Here is a 16159-nt window from a genome sequence, read left to right on the forward strand (position 1 = left end):
CCCTCTCTCTCTGCCCCTCCCCTGCTCATGCTCTGTCTCTCTCAAAAATAAATAAACACTAAAAAAAAATTTTTTTTAATAAAATTGCAAAAAACCAGTGGGGCCGGGTGTATCCCACGGGCCATCGTTTGCCAACCCCTGTTCTAATGTAGAAAGTGAGTCTTGGTCCCTTCTGTTGCCCGGGGCCAGCCAGGTACCGGACACAGATGAGCCACTCGGGGCATGTTTGCTGAATGAGTCACTGGGGAAGGGTCAACCATGGGAATGCCACTTGCCTGGGAAAACACGCATCTCCTGGCATAACAGCGCTCACTTCTCAGCAGGTCAGCCCTCCGTGGCCGCACCTCTGAGGATCGTCCTGACACACTAGGAGGAAAATCCTCACCATGGCCAACAAAGCCCAACACCCTCAGGTCCTTGCTTCCAGTGGTATTCGTTTCCTGGGGCTGCTCTCACAAAGTACCACAAAGTGGGTAGCCTAAAACAACAGAGATCCTTTCTCTCACAGTGTAGAAACTCAGAGGTCTGAAATTCAGGTGTCAGCAGGCTTGAGGCCTCTGGAGGATCCCCAGGGAGAAACCATCCCGTGCCTCTCTCTTAGCTTCTGGCGGTCACCGGCAACCATGGACATTCTCAGCTTGTAGATGGACCACTACAGTCCCTGCCTCCATCATCACGTGACATTCTCCTCGCGTGTCTGTGTCCAAATGTCCCTCTTCTTGTAAGGATACTGGTCACTGGAATAGAGCCCGCCCTACTCCAGCATGGCCTTATCTTAACTTAATCACACCCACAAAGGCTCTTAGCCCAAATATGGTCACATCCACTGGGACCCAGGATTAGGACTTGAACATATCTTTTTTGGGAGACACAATTCAACCCACAATAGCCATCTAGCCTAGTCACTGCCTCACGCACAGTGGTCTACTCTCAGTTCCTCAAGTGCCAGATAAGTTTCCACCTCAGGGCCTTAGCATTTGCTATTCCCTCTGCCAGGAATACTCAGCCCACCTAGCTAGCTCCTCATCCTACAGGTCTTTGCTCAAAATACTACTACCACAGGAGACCTCCCTACTTCCTAGGAAGAGTAGCCTTCTTCCTATGATAGACTCTTTAAAAGTCTCTTTTATTCTCTTCATAGCTATTCTCTTCATAGCTATTTTATTCTCTTCATAGCTATTATCACTGGGGTGCTTGGGTGGCTCAGTTGATTAAGCATCCGACTTCAACTCAGGTCATGATCTCGCAGTGTGTGGGTTCGAGCCCTGCGTCAGGCTCGTACTGACAGCTCAGAGCCTGGAGCCGCTTCAGATTCTGTGTTTCCCTCTCTCTGCCTCTCCCCTGCTCATGAGCGCATGCGTACTCTCTCTCAAAATTAAAATACAAACATTAAAAAAAAAATTATTATTATCCCTATCTGAACCTATCTTACTTGTTTTTGGGTTTTCTATCTTTCTCTGACCCCCACCCCCACACAGAAAAATTTAAGCCCTAGGAAAGAGGAATGGTCGTGATTTCAAAGATGTTACCAGAAATCATTTGACACTCTTCCCTTCAAAAAGTGGAACCTAATTCCACCCACTCCCCCCGTGAAAGTGGAGCCAGACTGAGTGACTCACTTCTAATGAACAGAATATGGCAGAAGGGATGCCGTGCGACTTCTGAGGCTAGGTAGGTCAGAGGAAGGATTGCAATTGTCTGGCTTGCTCCCTCTTGCATCACTTGCTCTGGGGAAAGCCAGTGCCATGTTGCAAAGACAGTCAAGGGGCTCTGTAGAGAGGCCCCCATGGAGAGGAAGCAAACCTGCCAAGCATATGGGTGAGCACCTTGGAAGTAGATTCTTCAGACAATTCAGCCCTCCCAACGAAGTCTTGCAGCTGAGACCCAGGTATCACGGAGCCAAGACAGACCACCCCCACCGTGCCCTGTCCGAATTCCTGGCCCACAGAAATCATAAGATAAATAAATGATTTGTTGTTTTAAGCCATTAAGTCGGGGGGTGTTTGTTACATAACAGGAGATAGCTAATAAATGAACCACGTACTTCTTGTTCACTGTTCCACCTCCAGTACCTAGAAACTGTGCCTGGCACACAACAGGTGCTTAGTTAGGATGCATCAAGTAGAAAACGGTTTGGATGAGAACCAAGAAGGTTGGTGAAGCATCTTTAAAGTTTGAAAGGAAGGAGATACAAAGCAAAAGAAAGGAAGAAACAGAACTCGGTTCACTACGACATCTTGGGATTTCTTTCCCAGACCTTCTTGCAGAAGGTGCTCTTGGAATAAAGGAAGATGGGTGGACCCCAACCCGGGACAAGGCAGGCCAGACTCACTGATCTGCACCACACAGCTGGCTCCCAACTCCGGTCCCACTATGTGGCTCCCGACACACTTGAACTTCTTGCCATCTGACAGCTGGGACTGGTTCAGCATCTCCACCCCCAGCTTGGACGTCCCCACGGCCACACCTCCTGGCTCTTCTGTCCATAGGAAGTCCGGGTCTGGGTATCCCCCATCCCAGCGACAGGTGAGCTGCAGTGTGAGCTGTCCTTGTGACATCTCTGCCCGGCACTGAGGGGCTGACGGAGGGGGTGCTGCAAAACAACAGAGGATGCGGGCTTAATCAGAGACTCCAAAATCAGCCACTGAGCTGGCCCTAAGGATTACAGAACCAGTGTATCAGAGAAACAGTCATGCTCAGTTAGTGTGCCCTGAAATAGCTCCTTAGCACAAATTAGTGCATGACAGTAGTCCGGGTTTCCTCTGCGGAGTGTCCAGTCTCCAAGGACGTGGGCCTCATTCGTCTTTGCAATTCTCACTAGCCACGATGACCTTTACATGTGGCTATTTAAGGGCTCAGTGACTATATGCGGTGGGTGGCTACTGTATTGGACCACAAAGAATAGAACATTTCGATCATCATTAAAAGCTCTACTGGACAGTGCTGGTCCCCAGGGGGGGTGACAGGTGGGATTCGCCCCCACCCTTAACATATACTTCCTTTTTACTCTGTGCAGGCATTACTAAGAACACACAGACATTTAACAAGTTACAAACCTGTAAATCCTATGTAACCCATGTGTTAACAGCTATATGTGAAAATTCACATACATATGTATATTGTGCATATGTTCTATATGTATATTATGTATGTATTAAACGTATTGTACATGCTTTATAGATTTTATATAATACACACAAATAGAATTTGGATCTTACATGGATGGGTAGGTACAAGTCATCTACAAGAAAAATTATCAATAATATGCCAAAATGACGGTGAGAATATTCTTTTCTTTCCACTCATGTTTCCTCTAATAAGCACATATGACTTCGTCTACAATAAATGCCATTTTATGAGAGAACACAGAGACTTATAAAGGCTCTGAATAACGTATGAATTAAGTAAGGTGTTATTATCCTGTTCAGTAATTTGCTGTTCGGATGCCTCCTGTCGTTAGCATGGGTTATGAGCACACTCTATGTGTCTACAGTGGTTTTCACCCAAGGAATTTGTTTTCTCACTCCTGCAAGAAAGGTTCACAAACTGCTGGTTTCTAATGGTGCTAAAGGGCCCAAGTTCATGCATAGAATGCAGATGGTCAAATGCATACACAAATTTTGGTCTTTCCATGCAGTGGGATATTAACTCCATCACAAAATGGAGGAACCTTGAAAACGTAATGCCCAGCAGAAGAAGCTGGTCATGAAAGGCCACATTGGTAGGAGTCCATTGATAGGACACATCCAGAATAAGCAAGTGCATAGAGATAGAACACAGACTGGTGGTTGCCAGGGGGTGGAGAAGACAGGAGGTAGTGACTGCTCGATGGGGATGGGATTTCCATTTGGGGTGATGAAAATGTTTGAAACTATACAGAGGTGATGTGATGGTCGCACAACGCTGTGAATGTATCAAATGCCACGGAGTTGTACATCTTTAAATGGCTGTTCTGTACTTTCACCTCAATTAAAAAAAAGAAAAGCAAGCATTAGGCTCGGCATTAATTTCCTTCTGTGGCTCACAGGGACTCTCCTGTGTCCCCCACTTAGCAGCAAGCTCCTAGAAGTGACTCCTCCCTGACACAGAGCCCTGGGTGTGTACGTGTGTTGAGGGAACCGCAGAAGCACGTTCGGGCCCGTGCAGCAGGCATGCCTTTGTAGACAGGAGGAAGAGGCACAAACATGCAGCTCACGAAGGGTCGAGGTGAGGACACGGGGGAGGGGAGCGCCTCTTACGCACAGTAGACCAGGAGCTCGGTGGTCACCTTCCGCTGTCTCCCACTGAGCGTGTTCGTGGCCAAACACGTGTAGTTCCCTTGGAGGTTTTGTGACATGAGCAGCAGAATGAAGCTGCTGACCGTCAGGTTGTTTCCGAAGGGCTCAGTGCTGGAATCGGGGGCCCGGAACTGCCACTCAACCACTGGCGGAGGCCAAGAGCGACTGCTGCAGCTGAAGTCCACCTGGGAGCCTTTGGCTGCATAGAGGGTGCCATTGGGGAGCGTGCCGGTGCTGGAGATGTTGACCTCAACCTCATAGGGACCGCCTGAGAATGACAGGGGGAATGGGGAAACTCTTCATTACTTAAGAGTTAACTTGAGCTCCTTACCAGATCTAACAGACGCAGAAACGATCAGGAAGCAACAATGAGGATGTCAGTATCTATCGAATACTTACTATATGACAAATGCTATGCTTAAATGCCCTTATGCGTTCTAATCCTGAGATAAACGTTGATTTATTGGGGGAGGGGTTCAATCCTTATAGGAAAGGGGAAACTGCAAACCGCTCCTTTTCAGAAACACTGGTGAGGGGATAGGCTACCTGTGCATTAGAGCTAACATGGCAGGCCCAAGTGCTTTCCTTAAAAAGGCCTGCTTGTAAGGTTGGCCTTGGCTGGCGACTGGAACTTGGATTTCAGGAGGGTTTCGCCATTTCTAGACCTGACAAGAGGGAGGCTCATGGGCCTGAACCATTTGCACAAACAGTGTGGTTTACGCGGTACAGCTGCTTCCCCTGAGAGTCTAGAATTTGGGTACGTGCTAGGCGAGGGTGCCCACATGATTAGCCCCCAGTAAAAATCCAGGGTGCTGGGTGTCTCGTGGGCTTCCTGACACATTTCACCCATGTTGCCACAACTCGTTTCTGGAGGAATTAAGAGTGTTCCATGGGACTCCCCTGGAAAAGGAGTCTTGGAGGCTTGCTCCTGGTTTTCCTCGGACTTAACCCCATGTGCCTTTTGCCCTTTGCTGATTTTGCTTTGTATCCTTTCGCTGTAAGAAATCAAATTACAAATGCTGAGTCCTGTGAGTTCTCCCAGAGAAATCACTGAGCCTGGGGGTGGGCTGGGGGACTCCTAGCACAACTTCACACTGAAACACAAGAAACATTGGTTCCAGGCCCAACTATGGCCTCTATTCACTAGCTGTGTGACCTTGGGAAAATTACTTAACCTCTCTTAGCCTCCACTTCCACATCTGTAAAATGGGGGCAAAGCTAGAACCCATTGCAAGGAGCTATGGTGATACTCAAGTAGTACAGCAGAACAGTGCTGGTCAGGTTGGAAGCATGGTAAGTGCTGGGTCTTCTCCGGATCCCCCTTACGTTTCTGAACTTCTTTCTTATCCCCAGGAATGCCATCCCATGGCTGGTGGCCAGTGCATCCAAGCTGAGGCATCTCTTTTGATGAAAAGAATATATTTAACACCTATTTATACCAAAGTCATTTAGTGTGTTACCTCTGCCCTTTCAGAAAGAAGAATCCGGGAAGGGCAACACTTAGCCAAAGGAATAAATCTGTGACTGTAGAATTTGAACAGAAATAGGCCAGTGGGAAAAATTATTCCGGGGAGGAAAAGGCTTTCCCAGAGCCCCTCAAAGTACAGCATCTATTTCACCTATGTCTGAAGCTATTTGTAGGACTCTAGAAATTGTGCGTTTCCGGGGCACCTGGGTGGCTCGCTCTTTTGGGTGTCCGACTTCGGCTCAGGTCATGATCTCGCAGATCGCAGGTTTGAGCCCCGTGTTGAACTCTGTGCTGACAGCTCAGAGCCTGGAGCCTGCTTCAGATTCTGTGTCTCCCTCTCTCTCTCTCTCTCTCTGTCCCTCCCCACTCACGCTCTATCTCTCTCAAAAATAAACATTTTAAAAAAGAAAGAAAAAAAAAAAAGAAATTGTGCATTTCCCAGGTCAGAATTCTTGACATATCCTTCTCAGGTTGGGGCTGGTTCCCAACAGTTGCATTGATCTGCTGGAACCATGTCACCTGCCATAGAGGGTCTGTTTTTAAAATGATGCCATTAGTATGGGAGGTACCACTTACTGTTGCTGGCTAGCTGGTTAGGTATGCAGACCAACAGGTAATAGGGCATGCCCACAGTTGGCGGGTATCCAGTTAAACAGAGGGTACCTCTGCAGCACTGACAGCCAAAGCCCAGGCCAGCAAAGAGGTAGTGTGTTAGATTGGCCAGCCTGAGTCTTCCGACTTGTGGTCTGGAGGGCCATTAGTGGCCTAGAATGGATACTGTGGACCCCCAGAAACTGGGTGGGAGGGGCTTCTGACCAGTACAATTCTCATCAAGAAACAGGGTTGGATACAGGGAATGGATGAGAAGGAACAGGTGGAAGGATTAGAAAAAGAAATCAAATGAAAGAACCTGAGAGGCCTCCTGAATGAAGTGTTCAGAGGTTACATCTCATCTATAAAGCCCTTGGGTTGAGTCTGCTTTCTTTTTTTTTTAAATTTTTTAATGTTTATTTATTTTTGAAGGAGAGAGAGAGAGAGAGAGAGAGAGAGACAAAGCGTGGGCAGGGGAGGGGCAGAGAGAGAGGGAGACACAGAATCCGAAGCAGGCTCCAGGCTCCAAGCTGTCAGCACAGAGCCCAACACGGGGCTCGAACCCAAAACCATGAGATCATGACCTAAGCCGAAGTTGGACACTCAACCCACTGAGCCACCCAGGTGCCCCGAGTCTGCTTTCTTAATTAAAGCTGACGCCATCTTGAGTCCTTGGGGTTCTTCCCTTGCTCTGACTTTACTACACAGGAGAAGGTGCCCACTTCCTTCCCTTCCACTGCTCTCTCCACCCGCTTGATAATTTATTCCCAAACAGAAACTACCAGCCCTTTTTGCCTGCAGGGTGATGGTGACAATCACTCAAAGAGAAAGAGAGATGGGGAACAAAAATAAAACAGCCAATAAATAAAAAATATAAAGTGGTTACAAAGGCTTGGCGTCTTACTGAGGCCTTGGTTATTGGAGTTTGAGTTCTCAGCTCTATCTTGGATGGGTGCCTTTGCCTGGGGGCCATGAGCTTGTCCTCTGAATTCAGAGACCTGGGTGTAAATCCTACTGCCACTTACAGATAGACAACCTTGGGTAAGTGCCCATCCTTCTCATTCTCTCCTGCCTTTCCTAAGAAACGAAAAGAACAGTAAAAACATCTATCACCAGGTTATTGAAGGACCCAATGAGAAAATACAAGCAGCACACTTAGCCTGGTGTTTGACCTTGGTCAATGTTCTATAAATGTTACCTGACATTATTATCGGTAGTATCCTTGTTGATTGATTCAATAGGCATCAGCAAACCGTGGCCTACTATCTGTTTTTGTACAGCTCACAGGCTAAAAATGGTTTTCACAGATGAATATTCGCAATCGATTTGATGAGAGAGAACGCTAACTTTGAATCACAATTAAGTGAAATGTTATCCCCCCAAAAAAGGAATTCTATTTTTCTCATTACACTATACTATAAAAAAAGTATTCGGGGCGCCTGGGTGGCTCAGTCGGTTGAGCGTCCGACTTCGGCTCAGGTCATGATCTCGCGGTTCGTGAGTTCAAGCCCTGCGTCGGGCTCTGTGCTGATGGCTCAGAGCCTGGAGCCTGTTTCGGATTCTGTGTCTCCCTCTCTCTCTGACCCTCCCCCGTTCATGCTCTGTCTCTCTCTGTCTCAAAAATAAATAAAGGTTAAAAAAAAAAAGTATTCATTTATTATTATACTTTGAATTTTGTCAATTAAAAAAATGTGGTAATGCGTTTACACTCTTGTTTTGGACGTTTTTAACCTTATCAGTTGGGCCAGAACATCGGAAATATTTATCATCTGGCCCTCTACAGAAAAAGTTCGATTCCTGTTCTAGAACAACGTACCAGTGCCACTGCCTTCCTCTTCTCTGCTAACACCCATTTTTTTTTAATGTTTATTTTTGAGAGAGAGAGAGCGAAAGAGTGTGAGTGGGGGAGGGTCAGAGAAAAGGGGACAGAGGATCTGTCGTGGGCTCTGCACTGATAGCAGTGAGCCTGACGTGGGGCTCAAACTCACGAACCGTGAGATCATGACCCGAGCCGAAGTCGGACGCTCAACTAACTGAGCCACCCAGATGCCCCTCTGCCAACATTCTTGATGTTGGAACTCACTTCTTTCCTTCCCCACCCCCCGACCCCTATAACCATAGTTTGGCCAGTCCCTTACGACTCAGGGACCCACAAAATGGGAGATTTCCACCTCAGTATCTTGGGTTCCCTGCCAATTAGAAGAGTTATCTTTAGGGATTTCTCTTTATACCAGCATTTTGATTTAAAAATGACCTAAGAATAGGGGCGCCTTGGTGGCTCAGTTGGCTAAGCAACTGACTCCAGCTCAGGTCATGATCTCACAGTTTGTGGGTTCGAGCCCTGCGTCAGGCTCTGTACTGACAGCTCAGAGCCTGGAGCCTACTTCGGATTCTGTGTCTCCCTGTCTCTGCCCCTCCCCTGCTCCCTCTCGGTCTCTTTCTCTCTCTCTCTCTCTCTCTCTCAAAAATAATAAAAAACATTAAAAAAAAATGACCTAAGAATATATCAGGTAGTCTCTGCTAATCAGTGGGCATACCTATGATTCTAGAGTGAGATAAAATCCTTGGGAAAATTCACAGAAACTGTTCTGATACCACTTTTAGAGACTGAATATAGAGACATATGTGACAACCCCACTGCCTCCCGATTTCCCTAGTGATAGCCAATCCCATCCACAAAGCCGGAACCCAGAGATCTTCAGCTTCTTATAGGGACGCATCTCTGCTTCAGATGAGTTTGGCGAGACTCAAATTAATCGCGCTCTGGGCAAGGATCCTCCATTTTCTGAAAGGGGCCAACAATGCTTCGTCAACTTGCCCAACACACTCTTTCCCTAGGACCTTATGTTATCATGAGGCAGAGTGTCACCGCCAGCATCATAGAATGAGTGCAAATAGATTAGCTCAATTAGCCAGGGAACATGGGACTTTCCTGAGGCCCCTTTCCTGGAAGTCTGGAATGGTGGCCATATCACTTGCTAGACAAAAGTGCTCCCCATCTCCCAAACCCCAGCTGATTCCAAAGAGAGTCTTGGAGGTTGATACAAACCAGCTTCCTCGCTGTCCGTGTGCCATCCGGCTCAAATGTTCCCTCAACACTTGCTTGGCCTGAGAAAAACAGACACAGGGAGTTTGGCACCATGTGCCATGAGATCTGACTGTGGCTTTCATGGGCTTATCTGATTGCTCAGCTCCCCCGTGCGTGAGAGATGATATCTTTAAAGAAGAACAGTCTAGTGGAATGTGTTAAGGTCTCTGCTACCTTGCCCATCCCTCCAGCAGGGAACACACAGGAGTTCTACCCTCATACCCACCCCAATTTGGAGGCAGAAGAGGATGGGTAAGTCAATGAAATAAACAGCCTTGGCAGCCCTGAACTACTCCGGACTAAGGGATTTCTGTATTTTCGGGAGCGCCAGTCCCAATCTGGAGGGCAAGGCTTTTCAACTGCACCATTAAATTAACAAGTAATAGTACAGTCTTTCATTCTGAAGCAAACGACAAAATCACGTTGCAATCCCCATTCCTGGCACATTAAATCACTCCAGGCTTGTAAAAAACCTGACTCCCTGGAAGGCAGAGGTACAAAACGCCCCTGATCAATAGACAGACGTCCCAACAGTAAGGAGGGAGAGGCTACTGGCTTCATAGTCAGCTTATGTCTCTACAGCATCTCTGTCCGTTCACGCACTCAAACTCACAGATAACAACTTGTCACATCTCAGAATTTGTTTTCCTAGCTTCCAAGGCCATGTTGAAATGTTTCCAAACTTCTCTCTTAAGAGACTAAGTTATCAGCCATGTCAGTGAAAAGACGGGAAAAGCAAGATCTGGACACACGGAGTCCCTGACCCACAGAAGGTCCTGTTCAAAAGGCTTCGATATGAACGGATTCCAGGGAACCTGAGATGCAGTTTTCCCACAGGAATCCCATCACCTGCTTGACCAGTTGGTCAAGATAACATAAACCAAGTGCGTATAGCGTGCCCAGTTCTGTGCTGAGGGCTGTGCATGTTAATGTCGCGAATGTGCGCAGTGAATCTGTGCCTCGGTTCCACCGTTATCCCTGATTCACACATGACAAAACTGAAGTGAAAGATGTTCAAGTGATTTCCCCAAGGTCACAAGGACAATAGCCAGCAGCACCTGGATTTGAACTTAGGCAGCTGGACCTCAGTGTATGCTCGTAGCCACTCAGCAATACCATGGCCCTCCCAGAAATAGTGATTGGATCAGACCTAATCCATATTCCAAAATCTTCCATGCAGAATGAGGGCTGAGTCCAATCTGAGATGTCAAGGCTTCTCCTTCAGCCACTGTCTGAGGAGGAGCAGGGAGAGGCTCCCTGATGCCCGGAGGGGTCTGGTGTTTGTCTGGGCTTCTCCTAGAACAGGAGCAAGACCTGAGATTCTGGAGGGCTCCGGTATACGTGGAACCAGAGGACATCTGTGCTACAGACCGAATGTTTGTAACCCTTCCAAGATTCATGCTGAAACCTAATCCTCAGTATGATGGTTTTTGGAGGTGGGGCCTTTGGGGGAGGTGATAAGGCCCTAAGAGTCAAGTCCTCATGAATGGGACTGGCGCCTTCTGAGGAGAGACCCCGGAGAGATTGCTTCCTCTCTCTCTACCCTCTGCCAAGTGAGGACACAATGAGAAGACTTTATCTACAAACCAAGAAGCAAGCCTCACCGGACACTGGGTCTGCCGGCACCTTGATCTTCGATTCCCAGCCTCCGGAATTGCCAGAAGTATTTGTTGTTGAAACCATCCAGCCTAGGTTACTTTTGTTACAGCAGCCCAAACTAAGACAGTCGGTGTCCTGTTTTCACAAACGAGCCTACACCAGTTGAGGACACTGAATAAGTGTCCATACTATGAATCACATCACAGTAACTCAGGAAGCCCCAAAAGCTATTTGCATTTAGGGATTCTTTTTTTTTTTTTTTTTTAATTTTTATTCAGGTTTTAGAGACAGAGACACAGCGCAAACAGGGGAGGGACAGAGAGAGAGGGAGACACAGAATCCGAAGCAGCCTCCAGGCTCTGTCAGCAGCCCAGACGCAGGGCTCGAACTCACGAACACTGAGATCATGACCTGAGCTGAAGTCAGATGCTTAACCGACTGAGCCACCCAGGCGCGCCTTTAGGGATTCTTTTAAAATTAAGTTCACATTCATCATAAAAAGGCCTTGCGTTTATCTCCCTACAGGGCAATAATGAAACTAATCCACCCTCCAGTAAACTTAGCCAATGATTAATCAATGTCAGATAAAGTCATCATAAACTGGAGGGAGTGATGATAATTTTTTAAAAAGTAACAAGCTGTATTGCCATCTTACTCGGGGGTCAGAAGAGAAGATATGTATTGAGCAGACTGACATGAGGAGTTATTAATGACCGGCAGTTGGAGTGACCTGCCCATGGGAGCACAGTGAGCACTGAATAGAGCTGGGCCAAGGTGGGCGACATTTTTAATACACCCACATTCATCCCAGGCAATTCAGCAGTTCAACTATGGCATCTCCAGACACGAAAACACTGTACTCCAAAATCCTATAAGCCTCAAGGGTTGGGGGCAACCTTGGAGACCATCGAAAAACCTAGAAGTGTCCTTGAAGCCTTGCTTTTCCTCATCCTCCACTTCCAATCCCCCCCAACAGGTCTTACTGGCCTACCTCCAAAATAGTCTGAAGCTGTGCATTGTCAACAAGGACACTGCCACCACCGTGGTTCTGGCCACCAACATCTTGTGTGCCTCCAAGTGGCTTCCCTATTTGCATCAGTCCTTCTTGAGATCACACACAGACATTCTGCATGTGTTAGTGAAATAATGCCACACACATGCTTAAAGTTCCAGGAGTTTCCTCTGGCATCCAGAACAACCACAACAACAAAAATCTCAATTCCTTGCCAGGTATATTAGTTTCTTGGGGCCGCCTTACCAAGTGCCATGAACTTGGTGGCTTAAAACCATACAAGTGAGTTCTCTCACAGAAGTCTGAAATTGAGGAGTCAGGAGGGCAACTCTTGCTCCAAAGGGCCCAGGGGACCAAGAGAGACTCCTTCCTTGCTTTTTTCCAGGGAGCTGACCATGGGTCCCTGGCATTCCTTCCAGCTGCATCCCCCACTTCCTGCCTCTGTCATCAGATGATGTTCTCCTTGTGTGTCTCTGCATTTTCCTCTTTAAAAAAAACAACAACTTTTTTTTACATCTATTTATTTTTGAGACAGGGCACAAGTGGGGGAAGAGCAGAGAAAGAGGGAGGCACAGAATCCAAAGCAGGCTCCAGGCTCTGAGCTGTCAGCACAGAGCCCGACATGGGGCTTGAACTTACAAACAGTGAGATCATGACCTGAGCGGAAGTTGGACACTTAACCAACTCGGCCACCCAGGCGCCCCAGCATTTTCCTCTCCTTAGGATGATACCAGTCAGTTTGGATTAGGGCCCACCCCAATGACTTCATCTCAACACGATTTCGTCTGCAAAGACCCTATTTCCAAATAAGACCATGTTCACAGATACCAGGAGTTAGGACTTCAATATGGGGGGGGGGGGGTGGCAAGGGGGGAAGGACAAGGATATAATTCAACCCATAACACAAGTCCTACTGGGCCCTACCTCACACGTCCCACGCCCTCACACACTGGGCTCGCACCACACCGCCTTGTCTCGTGAGCACACACACCACACTCAACTCACCTTGCACTGGATATCGTTCTGCCTGGATCGCTCTTATCTTTGCATGACTGGTTCCTACTTATCATTCAGCTTAAATGTCATTTCCTCTAAAAGGTTCTCTCTGACCCCCCTAATTTTTTTTTAATGTTTTGTTTATTTTTGAGAGAGAGACAGACACAGAGAGATGCAGTGTGAGTGGGGGAGGGGCACAGAGAGGGGGAGACACAGAATCTGAAGCGGGCTCCAGGCCCCGAGCTGTCAGCACAGCGCCCGACGTGGAGCTCGAACCCATGATCTGCAAGATCATGACCTGAGCCGAAGTTGGTCGCTTAACCAACTGAGCCACCCTAGAGCCCTGACCCCCTAATTTAAAGTGTTTCGGGGGTGCCTGAGTGGCTCAGTCAGTTAAGCGGCCAGCTTCAGCTCAGGTCATGATTTTGCGGTTCACAAGTTCAAGCCCCTTTGTGCTGACAGCTCAGAGCCTGGATCCTGCTTCGGGATCTGTGTCTCCCCCTCTCTCTGCCCCTCTCCCACTCGCACTCTGTCTCTCTCTCTCCTCTCTCAAAAAAATAAACATTAAAAAATAAGTAGATAGATAAAAATAAAATGTTTTGGAGAATCACCCAGACTCAATGCTCTGCATAGCCCTCATCACTGTGATATCTCCTGATGCATTTATGTACTTGCTTATTGTCTACCTTTCTTCCCCCACCAGAGTGTCAGCTCCACGAGGGCAGGGGCCTTGTCTGTCCTATTCACTCCTGTGGCCGGGGCCTTGAACAGTACCTGGCATTGGGCTTTCAATCAATCTGTGTTGACTAAAGAAATAAGTAAATCATTTTACAGATGAGGAAACGAGGGAGCAGTGATCACACGTATATTTCTACACGGATACCAGTCGAAACCAGTAAGCAGCACACTGTCTTTGTAAAGGGCTATCGAGCACGTATTTCAGGCTCTGCAGACCATACGGTCTGCATCGCTGCCACTCAAGTCTGCCGTGGCAGCACCAGAGGCAGTCAGAGATAAGATGTACATGGATGAGTGTGGCTGTGTTCAAATAAAACTCCATTTATGGCCACTGGAATTTCATATAATTTTTACATGTCACAAATATTCTTCTTTTGGTTTTGTTTTCCCCAACCATTGAAAAACGTAAAAAATATTCACAGCCTACAGGCCAGATATGGCCCACAGATATGGCTATAGTTTGCCACCCCCATTCTAAATTCATGCGTGTATATCAACAGGTAAGACGGTGTTTTTGGAACGTGCACTATGTAATATAATAGCAGCTCATGTCAAGCCCCGTGGTCAGCACTATAGCATAAGAGCACCAGGCCTTACAAGGTACGTAATGCATTATCCCCAATTAACAAAGAAAAACTAATGCTCAGAGATATTAAGCTACTTCCTCAAGGTGACATAACTTTAGGATTGGAACTCAGGCAAGACTGACTCCATCATGTTACACTCTGACTCTGATGCACAATCAAACGATATTAAACAGCAAGGATGATACTAACTAGCCGAAAGTAATCGCTAACTACTCTGCCAAGAGCCATTAATGGCAATTTATCTAGATAAACCAGAATCTAGTTTTCACAGGAATTCTAGGACGCAAGAATTCCTTCTGTCCCCATTTTATGGATAAGGAAATTCAGGTGTGAGAGGTCACTCGGTGAGCAGGAAGCAGAGCCAGGGATGAAACCCAGGCATCAACTCCAAAGCCCTCCTCCCTCCAGTCCAAGGCTCCGAGCGCCTGGCCAGCCGACCCCAGTGTCCCGCCACCGCACTTACGGGCCACCCGCAGCCACACTCGGAACCACCGCGTCTCATTCAGGACCTCCCGGCAGGTGTAGTTCCCCTCATCCTGCAGCCTCAGTGCCTTGATGTGCAGCGAGCTGGCATTGGCCAGAGAGAAGCGCGGCTCATCCGGCCGGAAGCTGGAATTGGAGGACAGGAGGAAGACAGGCTCCGAGTCATTCCGGTACCAGGTCACGAGGCCCCTTGGTCCCGAGATGTTGCCACAGTGCAGAGTAACGTTCTCGTGAACCTCTCCGATGACTGGAGCCTCTAATCCTGCACAAGGAAAGGTCAGGCCGTTACTACATTTCTTCATCTCGGAACACCCTCCCTTGTGCACAATGTCTCTGCATTAGGATTTTTAAAAAATCAGGTGTGTGTTTTTAAGAGCCTCCACTCTGGGGGGGGATTACTGGCCAGTGCTGATTTTAATGAACGTGTGGTAAATGGCAATTGCAGAGACAGCCCCAATGTCCCCCTCCCCCACTACCCAGGCCCCTTCCCGCCCTTCACTGCCTGACCGCACTGCCCTCCCACCCTGACGCTTGCTCTGGCCAATAAGATGTTAGCAAATGTGATGCAAACACAGGCTTAAAAAGCACTTGTGTAATTGGGCTTGCTCACTGTCACTCCTGCCGTCACCTTGAGAAGGAGGTGCCCAGGTTAGATCCCAGGAGGAAGATGGAAGCTAGGTGTGCAGACCCCAGTGGTCCCAATCACCTGAGCTGAGGCCATTCCAGATCAGCCTTCAGCTGCTGAGTCGATGCCCCAACATGCCAGTGAGCCCAGGCAAGATCAGCAGAGCTGATTAACCCCAGCCCTTAAGCAATAAGCACTTACTGTCATTTTGTGATTATTATGCAGCACCTTTGTGGCAATAAATAACCGATACAGAACCCAAGTGGTTTTATTTGCCTAGAAATCCAGAAGGGATGAAAGGAAGAGGGCCTGGGCTTTGTTCCCACAGTCCTTTCTCCATCTGAGGTGCGAATGATCCTGGAGTCAAAGCTCTCTTGCAGCTCCGACTTTGGGCATGCCCTATGCTAGGTACTGGGGAGCCAAGGATGGGCAAAACAGGGGGAGCCAAGGATAAGCAATACAGAGGGAGACGTCTGGGATCTCCCAGGCTAGTGGGGAAAACAGACAATAAACTGGCAATTACAATACAGTGTGATAAGTACTATGACAGGGCCTCCGAGAAGAGGCTCCTAAGGTCCAGCTGGGGTGACCGCCAGGGAAGGTTTCCTCCAGGAGGCCACACTGAGATCTGATGGACAAGTAGGAATTAGCCAGGTAGAGGGAACAGCAAGTTCATAAACCCAGACCAGCAGCAG

General features: G+C 47.9%; 1 protein-coding gene across 3 annotated transcripts in view; it reads right to left on the minus strand.

Annotated features, from left to right (window-relative positions):
• The window catches only part of VSIG10 (V-set and immunoglobulin domain containing 10), a 33650-nt gene that overhangs the window by 12220 nt on the left and 5271 nt on the right, over positions 1-16159 (minus strand). For all 3 annotated transcript variants that reach the window (XR_008291394.1, XM_027043817.2, XM_053205504.1), the window contains exons 2-4: positions 14820-15101; positions 4243-4545; positions 2333-2593 (exon numbers count right to left, since the gene is read on the minus strand). Coding sequence is in view for 2 of the 3 variants with exons in the window: in XM_027043817.2 (XP_026899618.1) it covers positions 2333-2593; positions 4243-4545; positions 14820-15101 (846 nt within the window). In the remaining variant the exon portion in view is untranslated. The remainder of the gene's footprint in view (positions 1-2332; positions 2594-4242; positions 4546-14819; positions 15102-16159) is intronic.

Source organism: Acinonyx jubatus, chromosome D3 (assembly GCF_027475565.1).
Source record: "Acinonyx jubatus isolate Ajub_Pintada_27869175 chromosome D3, VMU_Ajub_asm_v1.0, whole genome shotgun sequence".
In the NCBI taxonomy this organism is placed as follows: domain Eukaryota; kingdom Metazoa; phylum Chordata; class Mammalia; order Carnivora; family Felidae; genus Acinonyx; species Acinonyx jubatus.